This window comes from Alexandromys fortis, unplaced genomic scaffold (assembly GCF_014885135.2).
Source record: "Alexandromys fortis isolate MF-2015 unplaced genomic scaffold, M_Fortis_MF-2015_v1.1 scaffold_42, whole genome shotgun sequence".
NCBI lineage: Eukaryota > Metazoa > Chordata > Mammalia > Rodentia > Cricetidae > Alexandromys > Alexandromys fortis.
Window position 1 is genome coordinate 3,635,764 of NW_026067934.1, and position 22,773 is coordinate 3,658,536.

The 22,773-nt window shown below is 37.5% G+C and overlaps 1 protein-coding gene across 1 annotated transcript in view; it reads left to right on the forward strand.

Moving 5' to 3' along the window:
* The window catches only part of Nrxn1 (neurexin 1), a 1,063,094-nt gene that overhangs the window by 504,263 nt on the left and 536,058 nt on the right, over positions 1 to 22,773 (forward strand). Inside the window, exons 14-15 of the mRNA XM_050146062.1 lie at positions 2,194 to 2,367; positions 8,832 to 8,951. Of these exons, the coding sequence (XP_050002019.1) occupies positions 2,194 to 2,367; positions 8,832 to 8,951 (294 nt within the window). The remainder of the gene's footprint in view (positions 1 to 2,193; positions 2,368 to 8,831; positions 8,952 to 22,773) is intronic.

Here is a 22,773-nt window from a genome sequence, read left to right on the forward strand (position 1 = left end):
CAAGTGAGAGAAGTAATTGACATGGATGTCAGTAGGGTTTACAGTCTGAAGTCACAATTACAGAATTCTGAGGTCACCTCCTTTTGCTATGTATTGAATTCATTAATTACATCTACTAGATGCCATCCAGTCACTGTGAATAGTCTGCAGACAGAAGAAAACAGGGATTCCAATAGTGTTTATAAAATCTACAAATCCTACGCTGAGATTGTAGACAGCAAAACTAAGCAATTTGTTTCATTTGAAACTGCAGGAAAACAAATAACTTCTTTGAGAATCGCAAAGCAGCACAGAGCTAAAAATGGTGTTGTTTGTAACTTAGCAGAGAATGTGTGAAGGATTACGTAAACTTTTCTACTCCCATATCCTCCCTTCCTTTATCCCAACCATCCCATTCCCCCAAGCTCCCCCTATCCTCCCCTTCTCACTTTTCTCACCCCATTTCCTCTTACCCCCATCCCACCTCACCCTCAAGTTCCCAGTTTTTGCCCGGCAATCTTGTCTACTTCCCATATCCAGACGGATGACTATATGTTTTTCTTTGGGTTCACCTTCTTATTTAGCTTCTCTAGGATCACAAATTATAGGCTCAATGTCCTTTATTTATGGCTAGAAACCAATTATGGGAGCCTAGCCTGTTTGGATGCTCACCTTCCTGGACATGGATAGAAGTGGGAGGACCTTGGACTTCCTGCAGGGCAGGGAATCTGGACTGCTCTTCAGTCTCAAGAGGGAGGGGGAATGGGGGGGGGGGGGGGGGGGGGGGGGGGGGGAGGGGGAGGGGGGGGGGGGGAATGGGAAATGGGGAGGAGGAGGAAATTTTTTTCAACAACTAAAAAAATAAAAAAAAAGAATTACATAAGTCAGACTATAAAAGGTTTGAGTCAGTGAAGAAGATACTCAAGAAAAAAGGATCAGACAGAAAACTCCAACCGGTCAAAATGCAGAGCACTAATGATTGTGGGATGCCAAGCCCCAAATGATACAGCTCTAGCACAACTCTTCTACCTAATGCTCGAACAACACTGAGAAAGAGGGGGCAGGAGAGCCAGAGAGCCAGGGAAGGTGCTTTGAAATTGTGTCTCCTAAAAAACAACTGGGAAGCTAATCCCATGATACCTCAATGATATGGCTGCCTAAGTAAGACCTGAATAACTATAGCACCAATAGAAATGCCTAAATGGAAGGCAGAAATCTCCCAGGACTCACCGTAGGAAAGACAAGTATGCTGAGTAGGTGAAATAGTCTGGCCCAGGGATGAGTAGCCTGACTTAGCTAGTACTTACTGTTCAGGTCTGAGATCATGTACATAACATGTAAGACTGCAAGAATGAGCAAGTTGTAGTTATGTTTTCAGGAGTGTGTGTGTGTGTGTGTGTGTGTGTGTGTGTGTGTGTGTGTGTAACAGTAGCAACTGAAAAAAAAAAGAGGCCATGATGTCAAGAGGGAGCAGGGGAAACATAAGAGAGTGTTTGGAGAAAGGAATTGGAAGGAAGAAATTATGAAACTACATTTTAATTTCAAAAAATAAGAAAACAAACAGCAAGCAAACAAGAAGATAGTGTAGAATGCGACTCTAATCAGTTCAGCCCTACAGCTTCTTGTTCACTGAAAGACCAGAGCCCTGTGGATGAGGTTTATTTGATAGTAATGCCCCAGTTTTTTATTGTTTTTTTTTTGTTTATTTGTTTGTTTGGTTTTTTTTTTTTTTTTTTTTTTTTTTTTTTTTTTTTTTTTTTTTTTTTTTTTTGTCTGTTACACACTCTCACTCTGGCAGGGGTTCCCTACACGTCACATCTTTTGTTCCTAGAGCAATGCAAGGAAAGGTTTTACTCTTCTCATTTTGGAAAATGGGCTTACTAATAATTTGAGAAACTGCCCTATAGAGTTACTAAATAATTAGAATGAATTTCTGTAAGTGTATACTTCTCCCCTTGGCTATGCTCTTTTCATCTGATGGCACCTTAGTGAATCCGTAGACTGTTTTTGATAGCAGCATCTAGAAAAATTTCATGTGCTAACATATTGTTCAAAAGTTGCATCAATTTGTACTTTTAAGAAAATAGCAGGTCATAGAGTTGCTTCATTGAGTTAATCTAAAACAAATGTCATCTCTTTTATTTTCTCATCATGCTGAGTATTCAAAATTGATGCTATGATCCTATTGTGACAGTTAAATTATTCTTTCCATAGGTGACTTGTATATCGGAGGAGTGGCTAAGGAAACATACAAATCCTTGCCAAAACTGGTCCACGCCAAAGAAGGCTTTCAAGGTTGCCTGGCATCTGTGGACTTAAATGGTCGGCTTCCAGATCTCATCTCCGATGCTCTCTTCTGCAACGGGCAAATTGAGAGAGGATGTGAAGGTATTACATCTCTGTCATTACACTACACAACTCTAATAACAAGTCATACTAGTAAGCAAAGTCTGCTAACTGGTAGCATTTTCACTTAGAACTTAGAAATCCTTATTCATGTTTTAAAACATTTTATCCCATAAATCTTAAATTTTCTGGATTATTTGCAAGAATGCACTAAGGCCCAACTATAACTACTATGAACTAAGGACCTATAACTATGGACCTTGTAATTTATCTTCTTAGCGGACTATAGTTCAGTTAAGTAGCATATTAATTAGTTCTATAATGTTTGTATAATAGCATCAGTTAGCCTCTTAAAATAGAAAACAATTTATTCCAGTAATTATAATATAGCCCATTTTTCAAGCTTTACATTCAATCGGATATAAAAATGATAGTAGGGCTCAGATACTTATCCTGATTTGTGTGTATCTGATAACAAGCAATATATTTTCTGTTTTGTCAAAAATGGGTTTCTTATATTAACCAGGGCTAATGTGCAATGCCTGGACTGCCTCAATTCTTTCACATTCTTTCCTGCATTCTCAGATTAAGAGCTACAGTACTAGGTTTTTGTTACTACTTTCATTTTAGATAATTTCTCACTTCAACGCCTCAGAGTTTTTGAGCCAGTTCTCCTAAAATGTAATTCGGTCACATTATCACGAACTCTATGGCTCTGGGCATGTTACCGTCACTGTTTCTTCTTTAAGTTCAACATAGATTGCTCCAACTTGAAATTTTAGATTTATAAGGAATTTTTTATAAGAAGAAAGGAAGGTGAAAATGGGATACCAATGCTTTGGGAGATTATGAATCACTTCTTCTCAGTCAGAACAATGTCATTATATTTAGCAATTACCTAAATCCATGGAATTTTTAATTTGAAATCCCATTTTTTTCCATTTCTGAAACATCCATTTCTTTGAAAAGTTAACTTACATTCAAGTTGTTTAAATAATAAAAGAGAGTAATAATATTAATGGAAGACTTTTGTGAATTCATTTTTAATTTTATCACCATATTTATTTATTTGTTTAGAATTTTGACATGCCAATTGTTATGTGGTTTCTCATACTGCTTATTTAGTAAAAGAAACACTATTATTAGGCAAATACCTTTTCTCTAGTAGGAGAATACAAAATGTGAGTTATCATTTGTTCTTTAGAAATGGCCTAATAAATGAAACTAGGTCATTTATTTATATTTTAAGGGAAATGTTCCATGGTTTTAGACACTGCTTTTCAGAAGTTAGCTTTGCTACAGGTTGTATGGCAGGTGCTTTCTGAAAGAGACATTGGCAGCTCAGTAACTACCAGATGAGAAGAAGACACAAACACAAAGGACTCCCACACATTTTGTGAGTGAAGGGTAGAAGGAAGGTTAATGGGTGCAAAAGTTTGCAGAAGTATTTCTTGCTCTTCTTTTCCAACCTAATCTAGTAGGCAATTTGTTAAGGATACTTAATTATAGGTTTTTGTTCCTGTAGTAGCAGGCCGCTAGTTTCTCCCGGCTGCCTAGAACTGAAATAATGACATAGAAATTATATTAATTAAATCACTGCTTGGCCCATTAGCTCTCGCTTCTTATTGGCTAACTGTTACTCTTAAATTAACCCATCTCCATTAATCTGGGTATCACCATGTGCCTGTGGCTTACTGGCTAAAGTTCCATCTAGCTCCAGTGGGGCTACATGGCTTCTCTCTGACTCTGCCCTTCTTTCTTGCAGCATTCAGTTTAGTTTTCCTTGCCTACTTAAGTTCTGCCCTATCAACAGGCCAAGGAAGTTTCTTTATTCATTAACCAATAAAAGCAACACATAGACAGAAGGACCTCCTGTATCATCTTCCCTGACCTTAAATGGGATTCTGGATATTGAAGTCACTGAGGCACCTTATGGAATAGTTCTGTCCATGGCTATAGGAAGTTTTAAATTTCTCAGCTCTGACAGTTCTCACCTCTTTCCCTGTCTTTCTTTTCTCTGGGGCTCTGACCACATTCCAATCTTTCTGACATCCTGTCCCATGATGATTCCATTCCTAAGTTTAATTTCACCATTTCTGACTGGCCTTATCCTAATGATAAACTTGTCACAGGTATAATTGATGAGATTCACACGGCATTAGAGTTAGCAATTAAATTATACATACCCACTGTATTATCTCTTCAAAGACAGTTGTCTCGTGGAATTAACTCCTTCTCAGATTAGAGTCATTTAACTTCTGTGTCAATAGAAATGCTGTGCCTTTGCTGTCTCCAAATAAGAGCTTGCAAAGGTTTTCCATTATTCTTACCTAACAAAGCTGGCCAAACTTCAAGTTCCTGCCTGCAAAGAGTTCTCATCTTCCCGAAGTAGTCGCTTGTTACATTTACTATCTAGCTCATTTCAGCGAACAACGGGTGATTCATATATAAACACTTCTCAGCTAGAGAAGAAAGCCATCTTCAGTCCCTGTATTTAAATTGGTATTTCTCAAGTGTCTGGCTACATTTAACTGACTTGTAGAATTATTGGAACTCAAACTGGCAGATATCTGCCACGGGTCCTTAGAACTGGCAGTTCTAACAAATTCCCAAGTAATGCCTATGCCGCATGTCTCACGTGATGGAAACTTTTTTATGTTATTCTTGAATTTCTTAGGTGTTATTTATCTGCATATAACAGGGAATTGAGACTAATCAAACAACTAACGGGGCCTCATTAAACTCTAGATAACTTCCCAACAAAATTCAGTGACATTGTAATGCTGCCCCTGCATGCCTGGATTCCTCTGTGAGCTGCAGCGGTGCTTTGTTGTCTGATCATAATGGCTGTCACTGATTAAGCAATGGTGGTTGTACGTTTATGTGAACCATCTCACTTAATGCTCAAAACACTATGACCGCTGATGAGTACACCTAGCTAAATCAAACAACAAACTGAGCTAAATAAAACAGCCTTTTGTAAGGTTAGGAAAGTGGAAGACAGAAGTTTCAAACTATATAGTTTCCTTGACTTGGAAGGGCAGGCTCCAAACTAACTTTCCTCTACTGTCCTTTAGGTCTACATAAATTGTGGACTGACTACCATTTTTCTTCCCTTTTCAGACGTATCACTTAGTAGAAATGTCATTTGGCTTCTTTCCAATTCCAGGCAGTGATAAAGTAAAATAATAAGAAATATAACTAGGGGAAAACAAACCAAGACTTTGATTCATGCAATATCTATCTACGCTTAAGCATTGTTCTAGGAGATGAGTACTTCCAAAAACTTCTCTGCTCAAGCACAAGAAAACATTCACATGTAATGCCCAAGACTATATATATATATATATATATGTAATGGTAGAAATAATGGGAAATTAGAAAAATAAAAAAGCAGTTCTCTACAGCTTAGCCAGATCCATTGTTAGTACACTTAGAATTTAGCGGGCTGAGTGGTTATGTAACTAACGATTTATGTTGGAGTAGGAGCATTAGTGTTTCTCAGTTCTTGATCTTACTTCTGCCTTTGGGCCAGTAAAAAATAAATAACTATTCGATAAAACAACCTCTAAACACCACAGGATTTTTCTATACCTTATTCTTCTCTATGGAAGAAAATGTCAATGAAGATTGTTTCAGAAGTTGTTTATTTCTTTAAATTGACACTGTTTTTAATCTCTGACACAGTGAGCTACTGATCAGTAGACTACCAAATATTTGGAACACAATGCTGAAGAAATTAGTAATTCATGCTTAAGTTGAAAAAAATACATCTACTAAGTTCTCCTGGTAGATTATTATTATTTCCAACATTATTTATAATACTATTAGTGTTTTAATCATTATTTGATGTTAGTAATCATTATAGCATAATTGCAATTTAAATTATACATCCTGCATTTGTAAAAATGCATGTAAGTTAGGCTTACTTTAATAATTCCTGTGAATAATACCTTTACTGGGAAAGTTATCACATAAATATATTTACATGATAAACTTTGTTTTATGAGACCATGGCTTATAATTACAGATATATATATATATATATATATATATATATATATATACATTCATTGAAGCAATGATCTCAATGGCCATCACTAGCATCAAATGGCATTGGAGACTATTTTTACATTTTGTAGAAAACATGTAATTATTATTGCCAGAAATGATCGCTAATTTATTGTCTATAGCTTTTAAATGAATTGTGCTTATTGTGTTCCCTTCTACTGTTTTGTAAATTGTTTTTCCTGGGGTTTTCTGTAAAAACTATTCACATGGCAGTTTATTAGAACTAAGAATAGTTATGAACGTATAGGCAACACCAAGAACACTTTGGAATTTATAAATCATATACACCCAGATTTTTTTTTTTTTTCTGGTTTTTCGAGACAGGGTTTTGCTGTGGTTTTGGAGCCTGTCCTGGAACTAGCTCTTGTAGACCAGGCTGGTCTCGAACTCACAGAGATCCGCCTGTCTCTGCCTCCTGAGTGCTGGGATTAAAGGTGTGCGCCACCACCACCTGGCTACACCCATATTTTTAAGAGTGAGAAGGAGTATAACATCCTGAGATCATGTAGAGGCATGTCCTCTAAGGAGAATTATATTGCAAGTTGTTTCTACATCTTTATGACTTCCTTAAACTACTTCAAATGGTGCATACTGCTTGGTGTCCTGTAGTGAAAAGGCGAGCAGGCCTGCTTTTTGTCCCGCCCCGCTCCCTCATGGTTAGCTTTACACCCAAAATAACAACACACAAATTGTATTCATTTAAACACTGCTTGGCCCAATAGTTTCAGCCTCTTATTGGCTAATTCTCATATCTTGATTAACCCATATCTATTAATGTGTGTAGCACCACAAGGTGGTAGCTTACCGGGGAGATTCTAGCCTACGTCCATCTTGAGTTGGAGCCTTCTACCCAGCATCCTGTTCTGTTTACTCTGCCTACCTAATTTTCTGTCCTATCTAAGGGCCAAGGCAATTTCTTTATTAACCAAGGAAAGTAACACATAGACAGATGGCCCTCCTCCATCAGTGCCCTGTCATCACAGCAAAGTAGAGCTAAGGGCAGATAATACAGAGTCTTAAGTCATATTTGTAAGTGAAAAGCTTCACAAACTGAGGGAGAAGCATATGGAGAGGCACTTTCTCTGTAGGGACCACAGTCTCTGATGTGTACCATAGTCTTTACATGAAACAGCGCTCTGCATGTTTCAATAAGTGAGGTGCTGAAGGAACCCATCCTATCTATACAGCAGAAGAGGAAGTAAAAGAGCTCTTTATGTTTCCCTCATTGTGTTATTGGCTAGACAAACCATTATATGTATATACACACAGATAGTGTAAATATATAAAAATTATACTGCTTTCTCATTTTTTGGCTTCTCTTAAGATTTATGGCTGTTGATATTAATTTGTTTGCTATACATAGCATTTTTTCTCTTTATAGCAGCATGCTTTTTTGAATCTGAACATTCTGTTTGTCCCATTTCCATATTGCTTACTAACATTTAATATATTTTGCTTTTTTTTTAATTTTGCTGACAAAGTTGCATTGATGAAAGCTGACTTGCAAGGTAGATAGCCCTGTGTGTATAAAACAAGACTGAAACCCACCCTACACAGTGGAAACCCTAAAAAACCAGTTTTTGTTTGTTTGTTTTTATTTTTACATTTTCAGTAACTGTTATTTGGATTCAGATTTAATTCCCCCCTTTCCTTTGGACGTTGTTTTGGATGTTGTAGAAGAAACCTCGTTTTGTAGTGTAGTTTGTATAAGGCTTTCAGTCTTGGCCATGTTCGTACAGTCGCTGCCTTTAGTGCTGCGATCACATTTTTCCGTTCTTTGTTATTCAGTGTTGTAGTGGTGATTCTATAGAAAGAGTAGCCTTCCTTTCCCGTGTGTTCAGCAGGGGCATGCCGTTACATTGTTTTCATTTGATGTTAACTGCATGCTATTGTCAGCGCATGTGAACTGATACTTGCCAACATACCTACCCAGAGCACTGAATAATTTCGAGCTTAGAGTGTATGCGTGGAAACGGCTGGATCTCATAGGGCACTTTTCCATAAGTCTGCTTGATTATTTTTTTGCCGATCTTTATTTCAATTTCATGATTTTACAATATCCATTTGTCATGGCATCTCTATTCATTGCTACGATGTTAAGGAGATCCATTCATTTTCTAATATCCTACTGGTGACAGACAATAATTAATGATGGAATGAGATTACCTGCTACCACCATGACCATCTCAGAAGCTCAATACTTCCTTTTACTATTTGTTGACTTAGGTATAATTATGATGTATTTGTCTTGTACTTGAAGCTTAAGAAGGCCTTCAGGTTAAATGTCTCAGTTTCTAGCTCAGGTGCGTGAACTTTCAAAGCTAGCTTGGACTTGTAATTTAAGGTGTTGGCAACTACTATATGTGATCTAGCTCAAGTAAAGAACATTCTGGATTTTTAAAAAGAACCCAAGTTTCTTTTGGCATGTTTTGCAGGGCCCAGCACAACCTGCCAAGAGGACTCATGTTCAAATCAAGGAGTCTGCTTGCAGCAATGGGACGGCTTCAGCTGTGACTGCAGCATGACTTCCTTCAGTGGGCCACTCTGCAACGACCGTAAGTACCTGTCAAACTGAGGACAGACACGTCAGTCTCTCCAGCTACTGCTGCTGCACAGTGGCTAAAATTATTAGTTCTTATATCATCTGTAATAAGACCATCATAGATGTGGCACTCAGGGTTGTTTTTTTTTTTCTCTATAAATAAATAAATGACCATTTTGAAATAACATTTTTTTCAGGGTTGTGAATAGCTAAATGCTTTAATATTGGTGGTTGATTTTCAAATGTTGCAATTGTCTTTCTTGGTTAATTATAGCCATCTTATGGGAAAGAACATTGCTAATTTCCAATATGTGGGATTCTTTTCAAAATTTTGAAACCTTGTTTCACTTTGTACTATGTAGTGTTTGAATTTGTCAAGTCATATCTTGAGGTCCTTGGTTTCTGGTTAGAAGTTTCATTTCTCTATCTTACTACCCCTTCTTCAGTACGTTCATTTTTCCCCATTCACTTTAAAAACACTATGTTTAATCATGCTTTCCAAGACTTCTTTCTTGTCTGTTTTTAAAAGGTTCTTTATTTATATTTTATGTATGAGGGCTCTGCATGTACACCTGCAGGCCAGAAGAGGGCTTCAGATCCCACTATAGATGCTTGTGAGCCATTGAACTCAGGACCTCTGGAAGAGCAGCCAGTGCTCTTAACCTCTGAGCCATCTCCCAGCCCCTCCTTCTTGTCTTTTATACACTTAAAGTCTCCACTTTAATCTCACAATGTGAGCATGATAGGGCTCTCAGGTTGTATCACAGTCCTCTCCCGGGGTCAGTAGTGACAATTTTTGAGGCAGAGTTATCTGGCCAACAGAAGTTTTGCTCCTGAGCTTTCAGATAGAACTTGCTTCATAGGACTTCATCAAAATGATAAAAACATCTTCCGCTGCCTATACAGGGTATTCACAATGCAGCTTCCTGTTTGGCACTAGACCACATGCCTTGTGTTGTAAATGCTGCAGCTTGGACGTCAAACTTCTAGTCGAATGGGGAAGGGATGTGACAGTAGAAGTTCTGGGCTGTACAAAGAGACTAAATTTGACTTTTGATTTAAGGAGAGCTGAGAGTTTTGATTTTGTTGTTGTTGTTGTTTAATTTTTGTCAGCAGATATGTGAATCACAATATCAAAAGTAGAATCAAACTAAAGTAAGTCATGGAGTTGAATGCTTGCTAACTACAAATATAGTACAGTTTACTGGCTGTCTTTGGTGTCTGCCCAAAGTATCAACTTTAGGAAGCATAAACCAAAAATAAGAAAGACTACTGGAAATTACTGGTAGCCAAGGGAAGAGGTCATCACATATCTTGAATGTATAGCCTAGGACAAGTCACCTATGCTTCAGTAAACGACATCTTCCCATGCCTGTGCACACAGCCCTGTTCGCACATAAAGTAGGAAGGACACTTGTTGAAAAGAAGTTGGAAAGGGTTTCAACAGGATAAGAAGAGGGGTAAGACAGGACAATGGTGTGAGAAAAATTAATGTAAAAAGACAACTTACTTTAAAAAATCATCCTACACCTGTGTGTATATTCATTTGAACTGGACTAATAAGGTTAATCATAGTAAGGCATGAGGCTGAGGCAACGATGGGTTAGAGATCCTGGAAGCAGCTGATCAGATGTAGTGGGTATAGACGTGACCAAAAATATACTGAAAATTCAAATAATAGAAGAAAATATTTTAAAACAACTACCCATGAATGCAGAAACATCTGATATCTGCTTTGATGGGATCCTTTCCCCTAGTATATTGTAGCTTGTAGCAGTAAAAATACATTGAAACCATCATCCATTTACATACACCTTGTATCTGTACGTCACATTACTCTCAAGAACAACAGTCCCTTGTGAATGATATGCACAACCTCATACAGAGAGTAAGTGCGTGCTTACATATACAAAAGGAAGAGGAAGACTTTTAAAGAACGCTCACAAATGCTTGGTTGACATTTGCTTGCTTACCTGTAGACCAATGACTGCCTGCATTTGCTCCCATGCAAAAATGACATAAACCTCCTTTCAAGGACTACCAGAATACTGAGAATTTGTTATGATTTTATTCTTGCAAATTGTTCATGCTGAATTCAATCTTGACAGATGTATGACTACATGTGGTAGTTTAGAGGGCTTTTTGGTATGAAAATATTTTTCATTTTGCTCAAGAACATTCTCTGCCAAACTCTGCTAAGCTGTTTCTCATGTTTTACAAAACAGTTGTCATTCGGTTGTGTCAGACTGTGTGGCCCGTACACCAGCTACTATGAAGAGTGCAATTTTCTGTACGTGTTCGTTAGGCTTTTCCTAAGGAACGTGAGATTCTGACCTTCCATATCAGGCTGTCTTCCAGGGAGCTTTTGCAGAAACTATTTAAATGGTGCTCCAGGGGGACAGTTGTAGGGTTGGCGATGATAAGTCTAGTTGTTATTTCCCTGTAATGGGTAAAGGTCACTCAATAAATATGTCTCCTGATATGCCTCTTGCACAAATCAGCACTAAATTTTGAGAGTTCTCAGAATGCATGCATTTTAATTAAACCATTACCTCATACCAGGTTAAATGGAAATGCGAAGTGTTCCCCTGGTTTGAACATTGGTGTTTTCCTGTGCTGAGGATTTGTAGGTAAAGATTACTATTTAAAGGTACATTTTATTTTCAGGCAGTCATAATTTATATGAAACAATAGTAATTTTTACTTTGAAAACCTATCTGTTAAAGATGAGAACTGAAGCCCCTCAACACATATTCTCACCTTTTACATACATCCTGTCTCCTGATCTCTCTATTGTTTTGTTTTCATACAAGAAACACAACTCGTAGTAATGTGATTTCTTAGATTTTAGCAAGCACCCTTCCTTGGTTGAGGTTGATTTTAAAGTAAGAAACAAGTAGCAAACAAGAAGCCTAGAGCCACTGAGAGAACATTTCTTCCTGTTATTTCACCCTATCTCAGTTACTGGTCCACAAACTCCTTGATGGCAACTCCCAAATCATAACAGATTAAAAAAATGGAAAATATAAACATTTCAGTATAGAAAAAGAACACAGTGCATGGAAGAAGAGCCCCTCCCCCCAGCAGAACTTCTAAGTGTCATCTATCTGATACGATTTATAGAGTGGGTTTGAGTAACTAGACATTTTTATTTATATTATCCTGGAGATATAATTACCAGTGTGATGATGGGAATACATTATAACTTGCAAGTAAAATCTTGGATAGATCATACTAATTAATTGAATTGAAAGGAATCTTTCATAAACACAGGCGTGTTTGTAAAGTGATGCCGGAGGTTATTTTTAAAAATGTGTGTGTGTGTGTGTGTGTGTGTGTGTGTGTGTGTGTTTAAGCAAACCCCTTTATCCCTGGAGAATTGCCATTCTAGAGGTGGACTCATTAACAAACAATTGTAGGCTGTGGCTGGGTGTGGTGTCATGCATCACAGTCTTCTTCTATACGGGATCGAATTCCAGGTCCTTGAACCATCATTTTTTTTTCTGGCTTATAGTAATATTTTTACTGCTGTTCACTTCCCGTTCCTCCTTATTCCAAATCCATTTTGTTTCTCTCCTACTTTTATCCTTCCTGGTCTAAATGTCACCAACATCTCCTGACTGATTCTTCCAATCAGAGGCAGTTTCTTTACTTCTCTGAATTCCTATAGGATTCTGCACTATTGTATTAGCCATTACTATCTACCGTAGAGTTTATGTTAGGCTTATCTCTCTAAAAGGGTCTATATTATTTTCCTAGGAAGATTATTATTTGTGTTTTAAAATGTCCTGTATTTTGGATCATATATCTGAGGTTTGTACAGCATGTTGTAGATAACTGGTAATAACGGAGGCTTACTAAGGCAATGCTAAGTGAATATAAGAAGCTTGCCAAAAGATTTCTCGTGTGTCTACTATGCTAAATTTATTAGTCTGGAGTTAATAAGACCCCTTGTCTGACAGTGGCCTTCATTTCTACACTTAGATATTGACACACTGCATATGCTGTGACTGCCAACTGACTTACTCATGGAATCCTCCACATTGCGTTTTCCAACTTCTTCCCATTTCACGGGCTAATTTATCCACCTGGTGAATGCTCTTATCCCACCTGAAATGCATCCCTCTCACTTTATCTTCCTGCAGAAATGTAGTTTCACGTACAATCTGTGTTTAAACTGTTCCATGCCATGGTAACAAATTTACTGTCCTAGACTGGGCATTGCCATTTCCTTGTTTGAAGTGGAAAGGAAATCATGTGTTACACCACCACCCATTATTTTAAGTAGCAGATAGATGTTACCTTTCTCTTTAACCATTTGCCAGGTATTCAGTATGTTTTAAGTCTGTGTTAGGAGTTTTCATTCATTTTGAAACATCTATTACTGCCTACTTACATGGCCATACCTACCCACCATCATAAAACCAGTGTGCTAGCCTTTGCTGCTTACACCCTGTGGTACAGATTCGAACCATATTGTCTAATTTAATGGCAGGTTGGAGGAGATGAATATGGCTATGATCACACAGAAAATAGCAAACATAATAACATTGTCACATTACATTAGTGTGGAAGTGTAGTGTACCAAATTACAGTTCAGCTTCAAGCATGTCTTTTCCCATAAGGGAGTAATACATCACACTGCTGTTGGGTGCTGTGGCTGTAGGAGGGTGTGGGCTCAGATATTAAAAGACTATTTTCAAAATTCTAAACTTTGCCAAGGGAAAAATCTTTTGGAAAGGAATTTAGTGTGTCCTTTGTGTTTGAATTACAAATATTCACTAAACCAAGGCTGAAACACATTTGACAGAGTCTTTTTACTGTGACATTTAGAAATATCATAAGCTTTATTTCTTATTTCTTTCGGTTGTTTGACAAGAGAATCCAATATTCACTGTCTATTGGAAAGGAATCCTAACATGCATAAAAATAACTTAGATCTAAGCAGTATGCCTCTCCTGTTTAGGATGCTAATGTTATTATGCTGCAAGATGATTTGCTGTTATTTAGGGCTAAATACTATTTCTCAATTAGCTATGTCTACAGTCAAATTCTCATTGTGAAAAGGGAGTCTCATTAACCCTTAGTCATCATGAATTTCTAAGTGTTGCCCTTAAGCTATTGAAGAAAAAACACAAGCTATATCTATATCTATATCCATATCCATATCTATATCTATCTATCTATCTATCTATCTATCTATCTATCTATCTATCTATCTATCTATTATCTATCTATCTATCTATCTATGGGCAACCCTTGGATAACTTAGTTAACTATGGGAAATTAGAGTCAGTCTTGTCTCAAGTTAAACTATAAAGGATTACAATACTATTCACACCAAGTCAAAAAAAAAGTTTCATCTATATAAGAAAATAAGCAAGTAGAAAAATCACAAAGTGATAGGTTAAAATACTTCTACCTGAGTACTGAGTTTTAGCACCTATACAGCTGCTGCGTGCTCTTTAACTTTAGTAGCCTTTTACAAATGTACAAACATATCAGGGAGGGCATAGAAGCCCTGTTTGAGATGTTTTCTTTACCTGTGTGCTTTTCTATTATTATTCTCTCAATTTCCTAACTTGATTGACACTGTTGACTTTTTTATAGAACGGTTCAGAGTAAACTTTTTATAATATGGGGTAGACTTCCGCGTTTGCATTTCTATAGCAATGTTATCAAATCCCACCAGAGTCCAGCCAGCCAAGGTAGCTCTGAGATAGTTTGCCAGTCCCCTTGTTAATTGTCCTTAAGAAGACCTAACAAATGACTCTAGTTTTAAAGGTACCATCTGTGCATTCTCTTTCTAGGTGAGGAGGCACTTTGCTCATGGCTCTTGCTATACCCAGATACATAGTTCAAGTTAGAATACAATATTCCAAGAATGTTCTTGCTATGTAAAATTTTAGACATTTGGTTTATCTTTACTTTTAAAATTGAATTTGTTTTCCTTATAATTACACACTGGATGCCCCTCTGAAAAAATGATCCACAATGATGTCTTTTCAGAATATTATATACTACTGTTACTAATAAATACCTAATATCCATCTGGTAATTGAGAAATTATACGACAAGAATTCTTTGTTTAAATACTTCTCCCGCTTTATGGAATCAAAGAATTAATATTTTAAAGGAGTTTGCAGTTAAACATAATTAGCTTAGGTTTTAGGAAGTCTTCATTTAAAGGAATGCTCCTTGTATTTGAAATTCTGGTTGAAGCAGAGGTGATTTGTATCCTATATTGTCATAGATATGCATAGCTGTTGCATAAGAACTATAAAAATCTGTGTAGTTCTGTTTGCGGAGGCTGCTCGCTCATTTCCTCGCCATTCAAACCCGAAATACTTACACAGAAACTGTATTAATTAAATCACTGCTTGGCCTATTAGCTTATGTGTATTTCTAGCTAACTCTTACATCTTAAATCAACCTATCTCTATTAATTTGTGCATCACCATGACATTGTGGCCTACTAGCAAGGTTTTTATGTCTGCCTCTACCAGTTGCTAGATGGTGTCTCACTGACTTCACCCACTCTCTCCTTCTCTATATGCTTAGAATTATAGCCTTACTCAACTCTGTGCAGCAATAGGCCTAAAAAAGATACTTTATTAACCAATGGTATTCACAGCTTACAGAGGGGAATCCCACATCACATCTCCTTTTCTGTCTAAATAAAAAGGAAGATTTTAACTTTAACATAGCAATTTTACATACAACAAAACATTTATCAAGCAAGAATTATAGTTACAATATTTATACCGACTTTATCTTTTATCATAACTAAGGAAAACTATAACTATTTATTCTTCAACTCCATCAAAGACTCCAGAAGAATATAATATTATCTAAGTTAACAGAAAGTGCATTGTAAACAACTTCCAATACTCTAGAATTGACAGAGACATCACAATGCCTGGACAGTCATCCAAAGTTCTTTTGTAACATTGAGGCACCCATCTTCAGCCTACAGGCCCATAGTATCCAACAGATACTATGAAGCAGGAAATTCCAATGACAGTTTCATTTATATTGGCAGTTTGTCAGTCACTTTTTTTGTGTGTCCTATGGGATGTTTTGCAGACTCTTTCATGAAGCAGGAACCCTGAAGAACTGTCTCATCTTCTTTAGGCAACTCTAGCAGTCATTTTCTGTGGGTCCTATATATCCAGTTTATACAACATAGCATCAAACAGGCAAGGCATGAGCAGTTTCTTGCCCAAATGGCTAACAAACTCCATAAGGAGTTTCTTTGATGCCCATCATCCTCTTGAAGTAGATAGGTTCTGCAAGGAGCAGATGTGTCTCATTGTCATGAAAAGTCTTAAGTTCTTAAAAACATTTTAAATGCCATATTTTGCATCTGAAATATATCTCTGTACATCTAGAAAACCTAAGATGACTATAATATAATATATATTATAAATAATATATATTAACCTATATTTCTTAATTATACACTACATTTTTAAGTGAGCTGCACAAACACAATACCTTAATCAAGAGCAGAAATATACATTTAGCAAAACTGACCTTAAATTTGTATCAATAGACCAAGATCCACACCAATGTAAAGTATTTTTCTCTATATCGTATCCCCCTTTAAATGTAAACAAACATTTACAAACAATATTGGGAAGCTCCTATCACTATCTCTTGGTGTTGTAACCTATTTAATATGGACTACAAAGGCTGATCCTTATGCTTTATAAACCTTATGCATTGAATAATCAAAATGTCTCCTTTTCATTAATTCTAAAGTAAGAATGTCTAGGAGTGGATGACAGTTTAGACAACGTTTCGGTATGAATGAGCTATCAGTCTGTCTTCAGCCTACTCTCGGCTGTACATCGTTGGTTCTTCCAGGGAGGCACCCATGCAGTGTCAGTCTCTTTCTCAAGGGCAATTAACACTGTGACTATTCCAAGACTCCTCTCTCTTGCTGTTCTGAGATTTTAACTTTCAGTTCTAGGCTGCATGAAAATTTGTTTTTGACTTTTAAACACAGTCAAAAACTCAGAGTGAGCTGTCAAAGGCAGGCGGCTGTCGTTCACTTCCAGCTCTGTCATTAAAAGGCACTGATTATGAAGGAGAGCTGGGGATCTTCTGTGATTTTTTCTATGGTCTGTCTCCAGAAATCATAATTGAACATTTGATCAAGAAATCAGGCAAAATATTTCCAAAATGCCTTTTGCTTAAATCAGATTTTTCAGTGCATGGGATAGGAAATGGACAGCCAACATTCAGTATCATGCTAATCAATAAATGTGTACTAAGTCATTGATTATTTTAATTGCATCTCAGCTTTTTCTTTATCCAGTTGAGGCCAGAAGTGTACAGTGTAATCTTCGAAGGGCTTTGGAATACATATGAGAAGTGCATAAAGGAATGCATGAAGCCCACAGCATGGAAATTTACGACAAGATCAATTGTGAAAACCAAGGCCCTTTCTCATTGTAGGGAAGAGGACAAAGGCTCTCTGGGAATGTACCCAGTCCAGTAAAAAGCTCACAATAGAAATAATATTTACTTGCATTAAGGAATAATTCAAATCTTAAGGGGGAGATTTCAACTGTGAAGAAATTATGCCTGGTAGCAGTCCCTTTTCCTTCCCTGAACAAAGCATTTGGTGTCTTTAATGAGATTTACTGTGGCAATTAATATGTGTAGACTTCTTTAATAGGGAGGAATTACCGTCTTATCTCTGGCTCCGTGCTGTAGTGCGTTTTTACCTCAGTGGTAGCATTTGGCAGCAACATAAAATTCATACAAAAATGAGTGTTAGTGCTAGGTTTTATGGAATGTGTGATTTAATGACTCTAATGATCTAAATTCACATCTTTCAGAAAATTACCTATAAAATATGAGACTTAATCTTCCCAGAATTTGGTAACACAGGAAGGTACAAAGACATTTTCTTACTTGAAATGGTTTTAAATGGAACAAATTTTATAAAAGGATCAACCAATATAGAAAGTTTTTTTTAAGTGGATCGTGAACAAAGAAGCTGCATTTGAAGGAGACAGGAGAAACTGTGTTTGAGTGTGAAGGCGTCTTATAAATATATAACATATGACCCTTTAAAGAGAAAACCAGATGGAATATACAGCAGAAAAATGAAGAATAAATTTTGCTTGGGCTCTTCACTTGTGCAGTTTGATGTGTGTTTTGATATTTGGAAGTTTTCCTGTTGGAAGCTTTGGATCATAGTAGCTCAGAACACTACTGGTACTGTACCCTCTGCTAGTTAGAGCAGGCTATTTAATTTGTGAAACTTCTCCAGGTCACAATGTCTGAAGGTTCATGGAATATCTTTTTGTCAACTCTTGACGTTGCATGACTTGCTCACCTGGTGGACCTTGGAGTGAGGATTCAAGTTTATGCAGCATTGAAGTAGGACTGGGGCAAAGTGCTGCTTCTGAGTCTGTGAGCTGCCTGTTGAGGCCTTCTGTCGTGGATCTGCTCTCCTAGGCCCTACTCTGGGAAGCACCCAGTTTCACTAAATTAAAAACAGGAAAGTGGTAGAGAAACACCAGCTCTTCTCAGCCGCAAGAGACACCACAGGAGTAATTAAACTGAATTTGGGGTGTCAGGCACATCCATTTTATTGATAGTGACAATAATTCTGTAAATCAAGACCTTGAAAGCTTTAGCAGTGTTGTTAAAAAGTACTGAAGCTAAAACCTGAGGTTCCTGAAAGCAATCTCGTGAGAATTCACCCCGGTCTACAGGACGCAGTGTGTAAAGTCGCCCTGGGTGCTGGGTCTGTACTACCTGTGGGCAAAACTGTAGTGACCATGACCCCTGTGACTGAACCTTGGGAACTCCACTGTGTAAAGCCAAGCAGAGATGTTCTGCAGTACCAGATCTCACTTTTGGTTTTAAGGGTGCCTAGAAAACTCTCTCCTTATTTGCCTCTCTATTTCTTCTCATAAAGTTGCCAGGAGTACTCGTTGCTATTCATTGTCCCAGCTACCTCTCGTCATGTCTGTCAGCATGGAAGTACTTCAGAACTGTATGCAACAGGTTCTTTTCTGCATTTGGCATGCCTTATCAGCTCTGAGACAGGCTACATACACACGTGCTAGGGTAATCACTCAGTGACATCTGTGCCTTCATCTCTGCCAAGGTGCTTCCTCCTCTGGATTGGCCTCTTCTACTCCACTCTGCCTCAGAACATGCAGCCTGTTCAGCTACAATACTTCTTACTGGGCGATTTATTCTACATGGGTGCCAGACACTTACTTCCTAAACGGTCTCTGTGGGTGCCCTTAGTTTTCATTTTTGCATCTCATTCCTCCACTTTTGGTGTGATTTCTTATGGTGTTTACTATGTATTAGATGCTTGCTAATAGGAGAAGAGTTGTGTCTCAGAGCCTCCCTCAATTAAGTGATTGTGTGTGTGTGTATGTGTGTGTATGTATCATTTCATTCCTACAGTTTATTAGATAATGCATGTATATATTACGTAACACCTAGCAGGGATAATTATGTTTTTATCTCATTATTTTAAATGCATTTTATTATCTCTCTTCTTTACTCCAATAAACTTATATTTTCATGTAATTAGAAAGAAAACGTTTTATTTATTTATTTATTTATTTATTTATTTATTTATTTTGGTTTTTCGAGACAGGGTTCCTCTGTGGCTTTGGATACAGGTGTGTACATATGAGTGTACGTGCATGCATTTGTGCTTTTGTAAATATATGCATGTGTGTGTGTTTGTATGTGTGTGTGTATGTGTGTAAGCATATATTCATGGGAAGCACATATTATTAAATGACCATCTGTTTCACTTTCTTCAGCCTCTGGAGTCCTGCTTTTTATAGTATCCTGTTAGATTTGACAAATGCTAGGACTTGCTGTAATTTCAAGAAAGCCACTTTTGTTCACTTTACTTTTTCCGCACTAATTAGATGATACCTGCAGGAATAATCTCAGCACAGCGAAATGCTGTGCTGTCTATTTGATCTTTATTGTTTGAGAATTAAGCCTGTGCAGTGGTGGAATATTTTTTTTTCAAGGAAATAACATAGTATCCCTGGAGAAAATGGGATGTGTCTCCTGATAGTATATCATTTGTGTGTCCTGTTCTAGTCCACCACTCTCCTGGAAGAGCTCGCCAAGTGTGTTCCCTCTGCAGCAGTTACCTGAAGACAATGTGTGCACTTGATGTTTTATAGACAGTATTTTTTTTTTAAAAAAAATCTTGCTATTTTTCCTCTCTACATTAACTATCCCGGATATAGTATTTTTATAAACACTTGTGTCAAGATGACAAGACTCACTCTGTCTGGCCGCTGTGCTATTGTAGGAGTATTTGGGAAATTATCTTACCAAGAAGGCTACCCTCTGTCTTTCTCCCTACACACCCTTTTGGGTGTGAGAAACCTTCCTGCCAAAACATGGTGATGGCAAAAGAAACAGGGCATACTCAGGTGTTAGAGGAACGGAGAACACCAAAAATAGTTAGAAATAAATGGCAAGAAATGGAACTTGTTAACCTGAATTAAAGGAAGGCAGTTAACAAAGAGTCTAGATATCAAGAGGAATTTCCAAATTGTGGTTCTGAGGTTGGTAATGCCAATGGAACTTCTAAACCAGCCACAACTGCATGGTGTCAGTCTTTTCTTATTGCAGTCATCCTGCCCCTGACACCGGTCACGATGCAGGCATCTGTGTAGTGCAAGACTCCAGATCATGTGGCACACCCTCCATCGGAGCAGACAGACTAGATCCCTGCAGCAGTTCCTCTAGTTGTGTGCTTCCATATAACAGCAGACTTTATTGGTAAAGAATTTCTCTAAGGAATTTTTATTAACAAAACTTTTTGTGGAGCCTTAAGCCATAATCTTACCTATTTTATACATGATATTTTGAAGCAAATATATGTATGTGTGTATATACATATATATATATATATGTATATATATTTGCATGTGTATATAAATTGAATTCCTGGTAAATGGAAATCCACCATTGCTGATGTAATAAGCCAATAAAGCCGAATTATTAAATCCAGGTTTATTCTGAGCAAAGTCTTCCTGGGTTGCCCCAGGAAAAGTTAAGGAGACCACAGGGGAACCCAGGAGACAGGGGCTTTTTAATGCCCTTTAGGGATGAAGTGGTCAATGTCAGGCTTTCTCAGGGACAGAATCTGGACTGAGGCAACTCCAGGAGAGGGGGTTTGGGGTGGAACTTCCAACCGAACATTTCAGACTCTTTGGTTATATGAAGCCAAAGACTGGGGTGAATTTTCTACCAGAACACTTGTCTTTGAAAGGGTCTGCAGAGCTCTAGGGTGGGGTGGGATTCACATCATTGCTTTCCTTTGGTGCTTTCTATTTCCACAGCTTTCATGTCTATTTTTACCACAATGGAGGCCTTTCTAGGTTCAGTTTATAGCTCAGTCACACCACACTAATTTCAGCCAGCAACTGTAACTCCTCAGTTGCCGACTGCTTCTCTAGAAGTGGTCTAGCCTGGAGAGAATTCTGCTCCCTGGGGATACTGGCCCTGTTGTTTCTGTTAAAGGTAGCTCTGTTGTTCTAATTACTAATAAGACTCGAGATTCAAAGCCTGGGATGAAACCGTATCAGCTCAGAGAGGTTGAGCAACTAGTTAATTCTCGCTCCTTGCTGGTGGCCACCAAAGAACCATGCATGCCTCTGCTTGGCCAAATTAGACAAAACTACGCCACTCTAAATCCTTCCCTACTACTTCCTGTGTCTCTATCTCTCCCGGATACCCTTTGATGCTCTACGGTTATTTTCTATCTACTATTTGCTAATACAGCCTCCTTACCCAAAGTTAATATTTAATTAATGCAAATGCAAACTTGGGATTCACAGTGTGATCAAATATTCCCACCAGCAAACTGTATTTTATAGAAAAAATCATAAAAAACCCCGTCTCTTTCTAGTCCTTTATGTTCGAAAAGGAAATTTGAATGAATCTTTAGACACAAGGGACAGAAGACAGGCTGGCAGTATTTGTCTCTTTCGTGTTGTAAAGTTATTCATTTATAACTTCCTTCAGGTAAGAATTTGTATCGCATTTGTTTAAAGTTGAAAATGTCTGCCAGTATAAGTAGTATTCCTAATGTACTTGTTTACTAAAAGTATAATTATTATCAGCAAACATTCTGATGATTAAAACAAATAATACAACTAAAGATGTATAACTATTTTTATGACCAGGAATAGTATTGCTAAGTGAATCCCTACTATGTGCTAGGTCATTATACTGATCTTTTTTCTAGTTTTTTTTTTTTTTATTAACAACCACAGAGGTCATCTGAGAAAACTTATACCTAAGGTAAAGAATGCTGCCCCTGTTCTCTTGTTCATCAGTTAGACTGATGAACTACATCATGAAATGGCCTGATATGTATACATATATATACATATATATATGTATATGTGTATATATATATATATTTGCAAGACTATTTGCTATAGATTTCTTTATTGCAGAAGATGAGGAACTGAGTCAGAGCAAGCCTGGTGCTACATTTTGTTCTATGTAGCTCATGCACAGCCCTGCATCCCGGGCCTGTCTTTGTAAATAGACACTTAATGAAACCTCACAAAGCTCACTGCCTCACCAAGTTGCTGAACAGGATTAATTAAGGAGCAGAAGGTTTGATTGCTGCCCAAGGGAGGGGAATCTGCAGCATCCTCAGTGTTTGGGGGTCATGCAGTCACTTTCCGCTTAAGCTAGCACAAGAATGGAAGGATATGTTAAAGAAAAACAATAATAAAATCTTTAACATATAATTTTTTTCCTAGACAGCAGGTTTGAAGGCAGATTTCTAGTATAAATTTTGG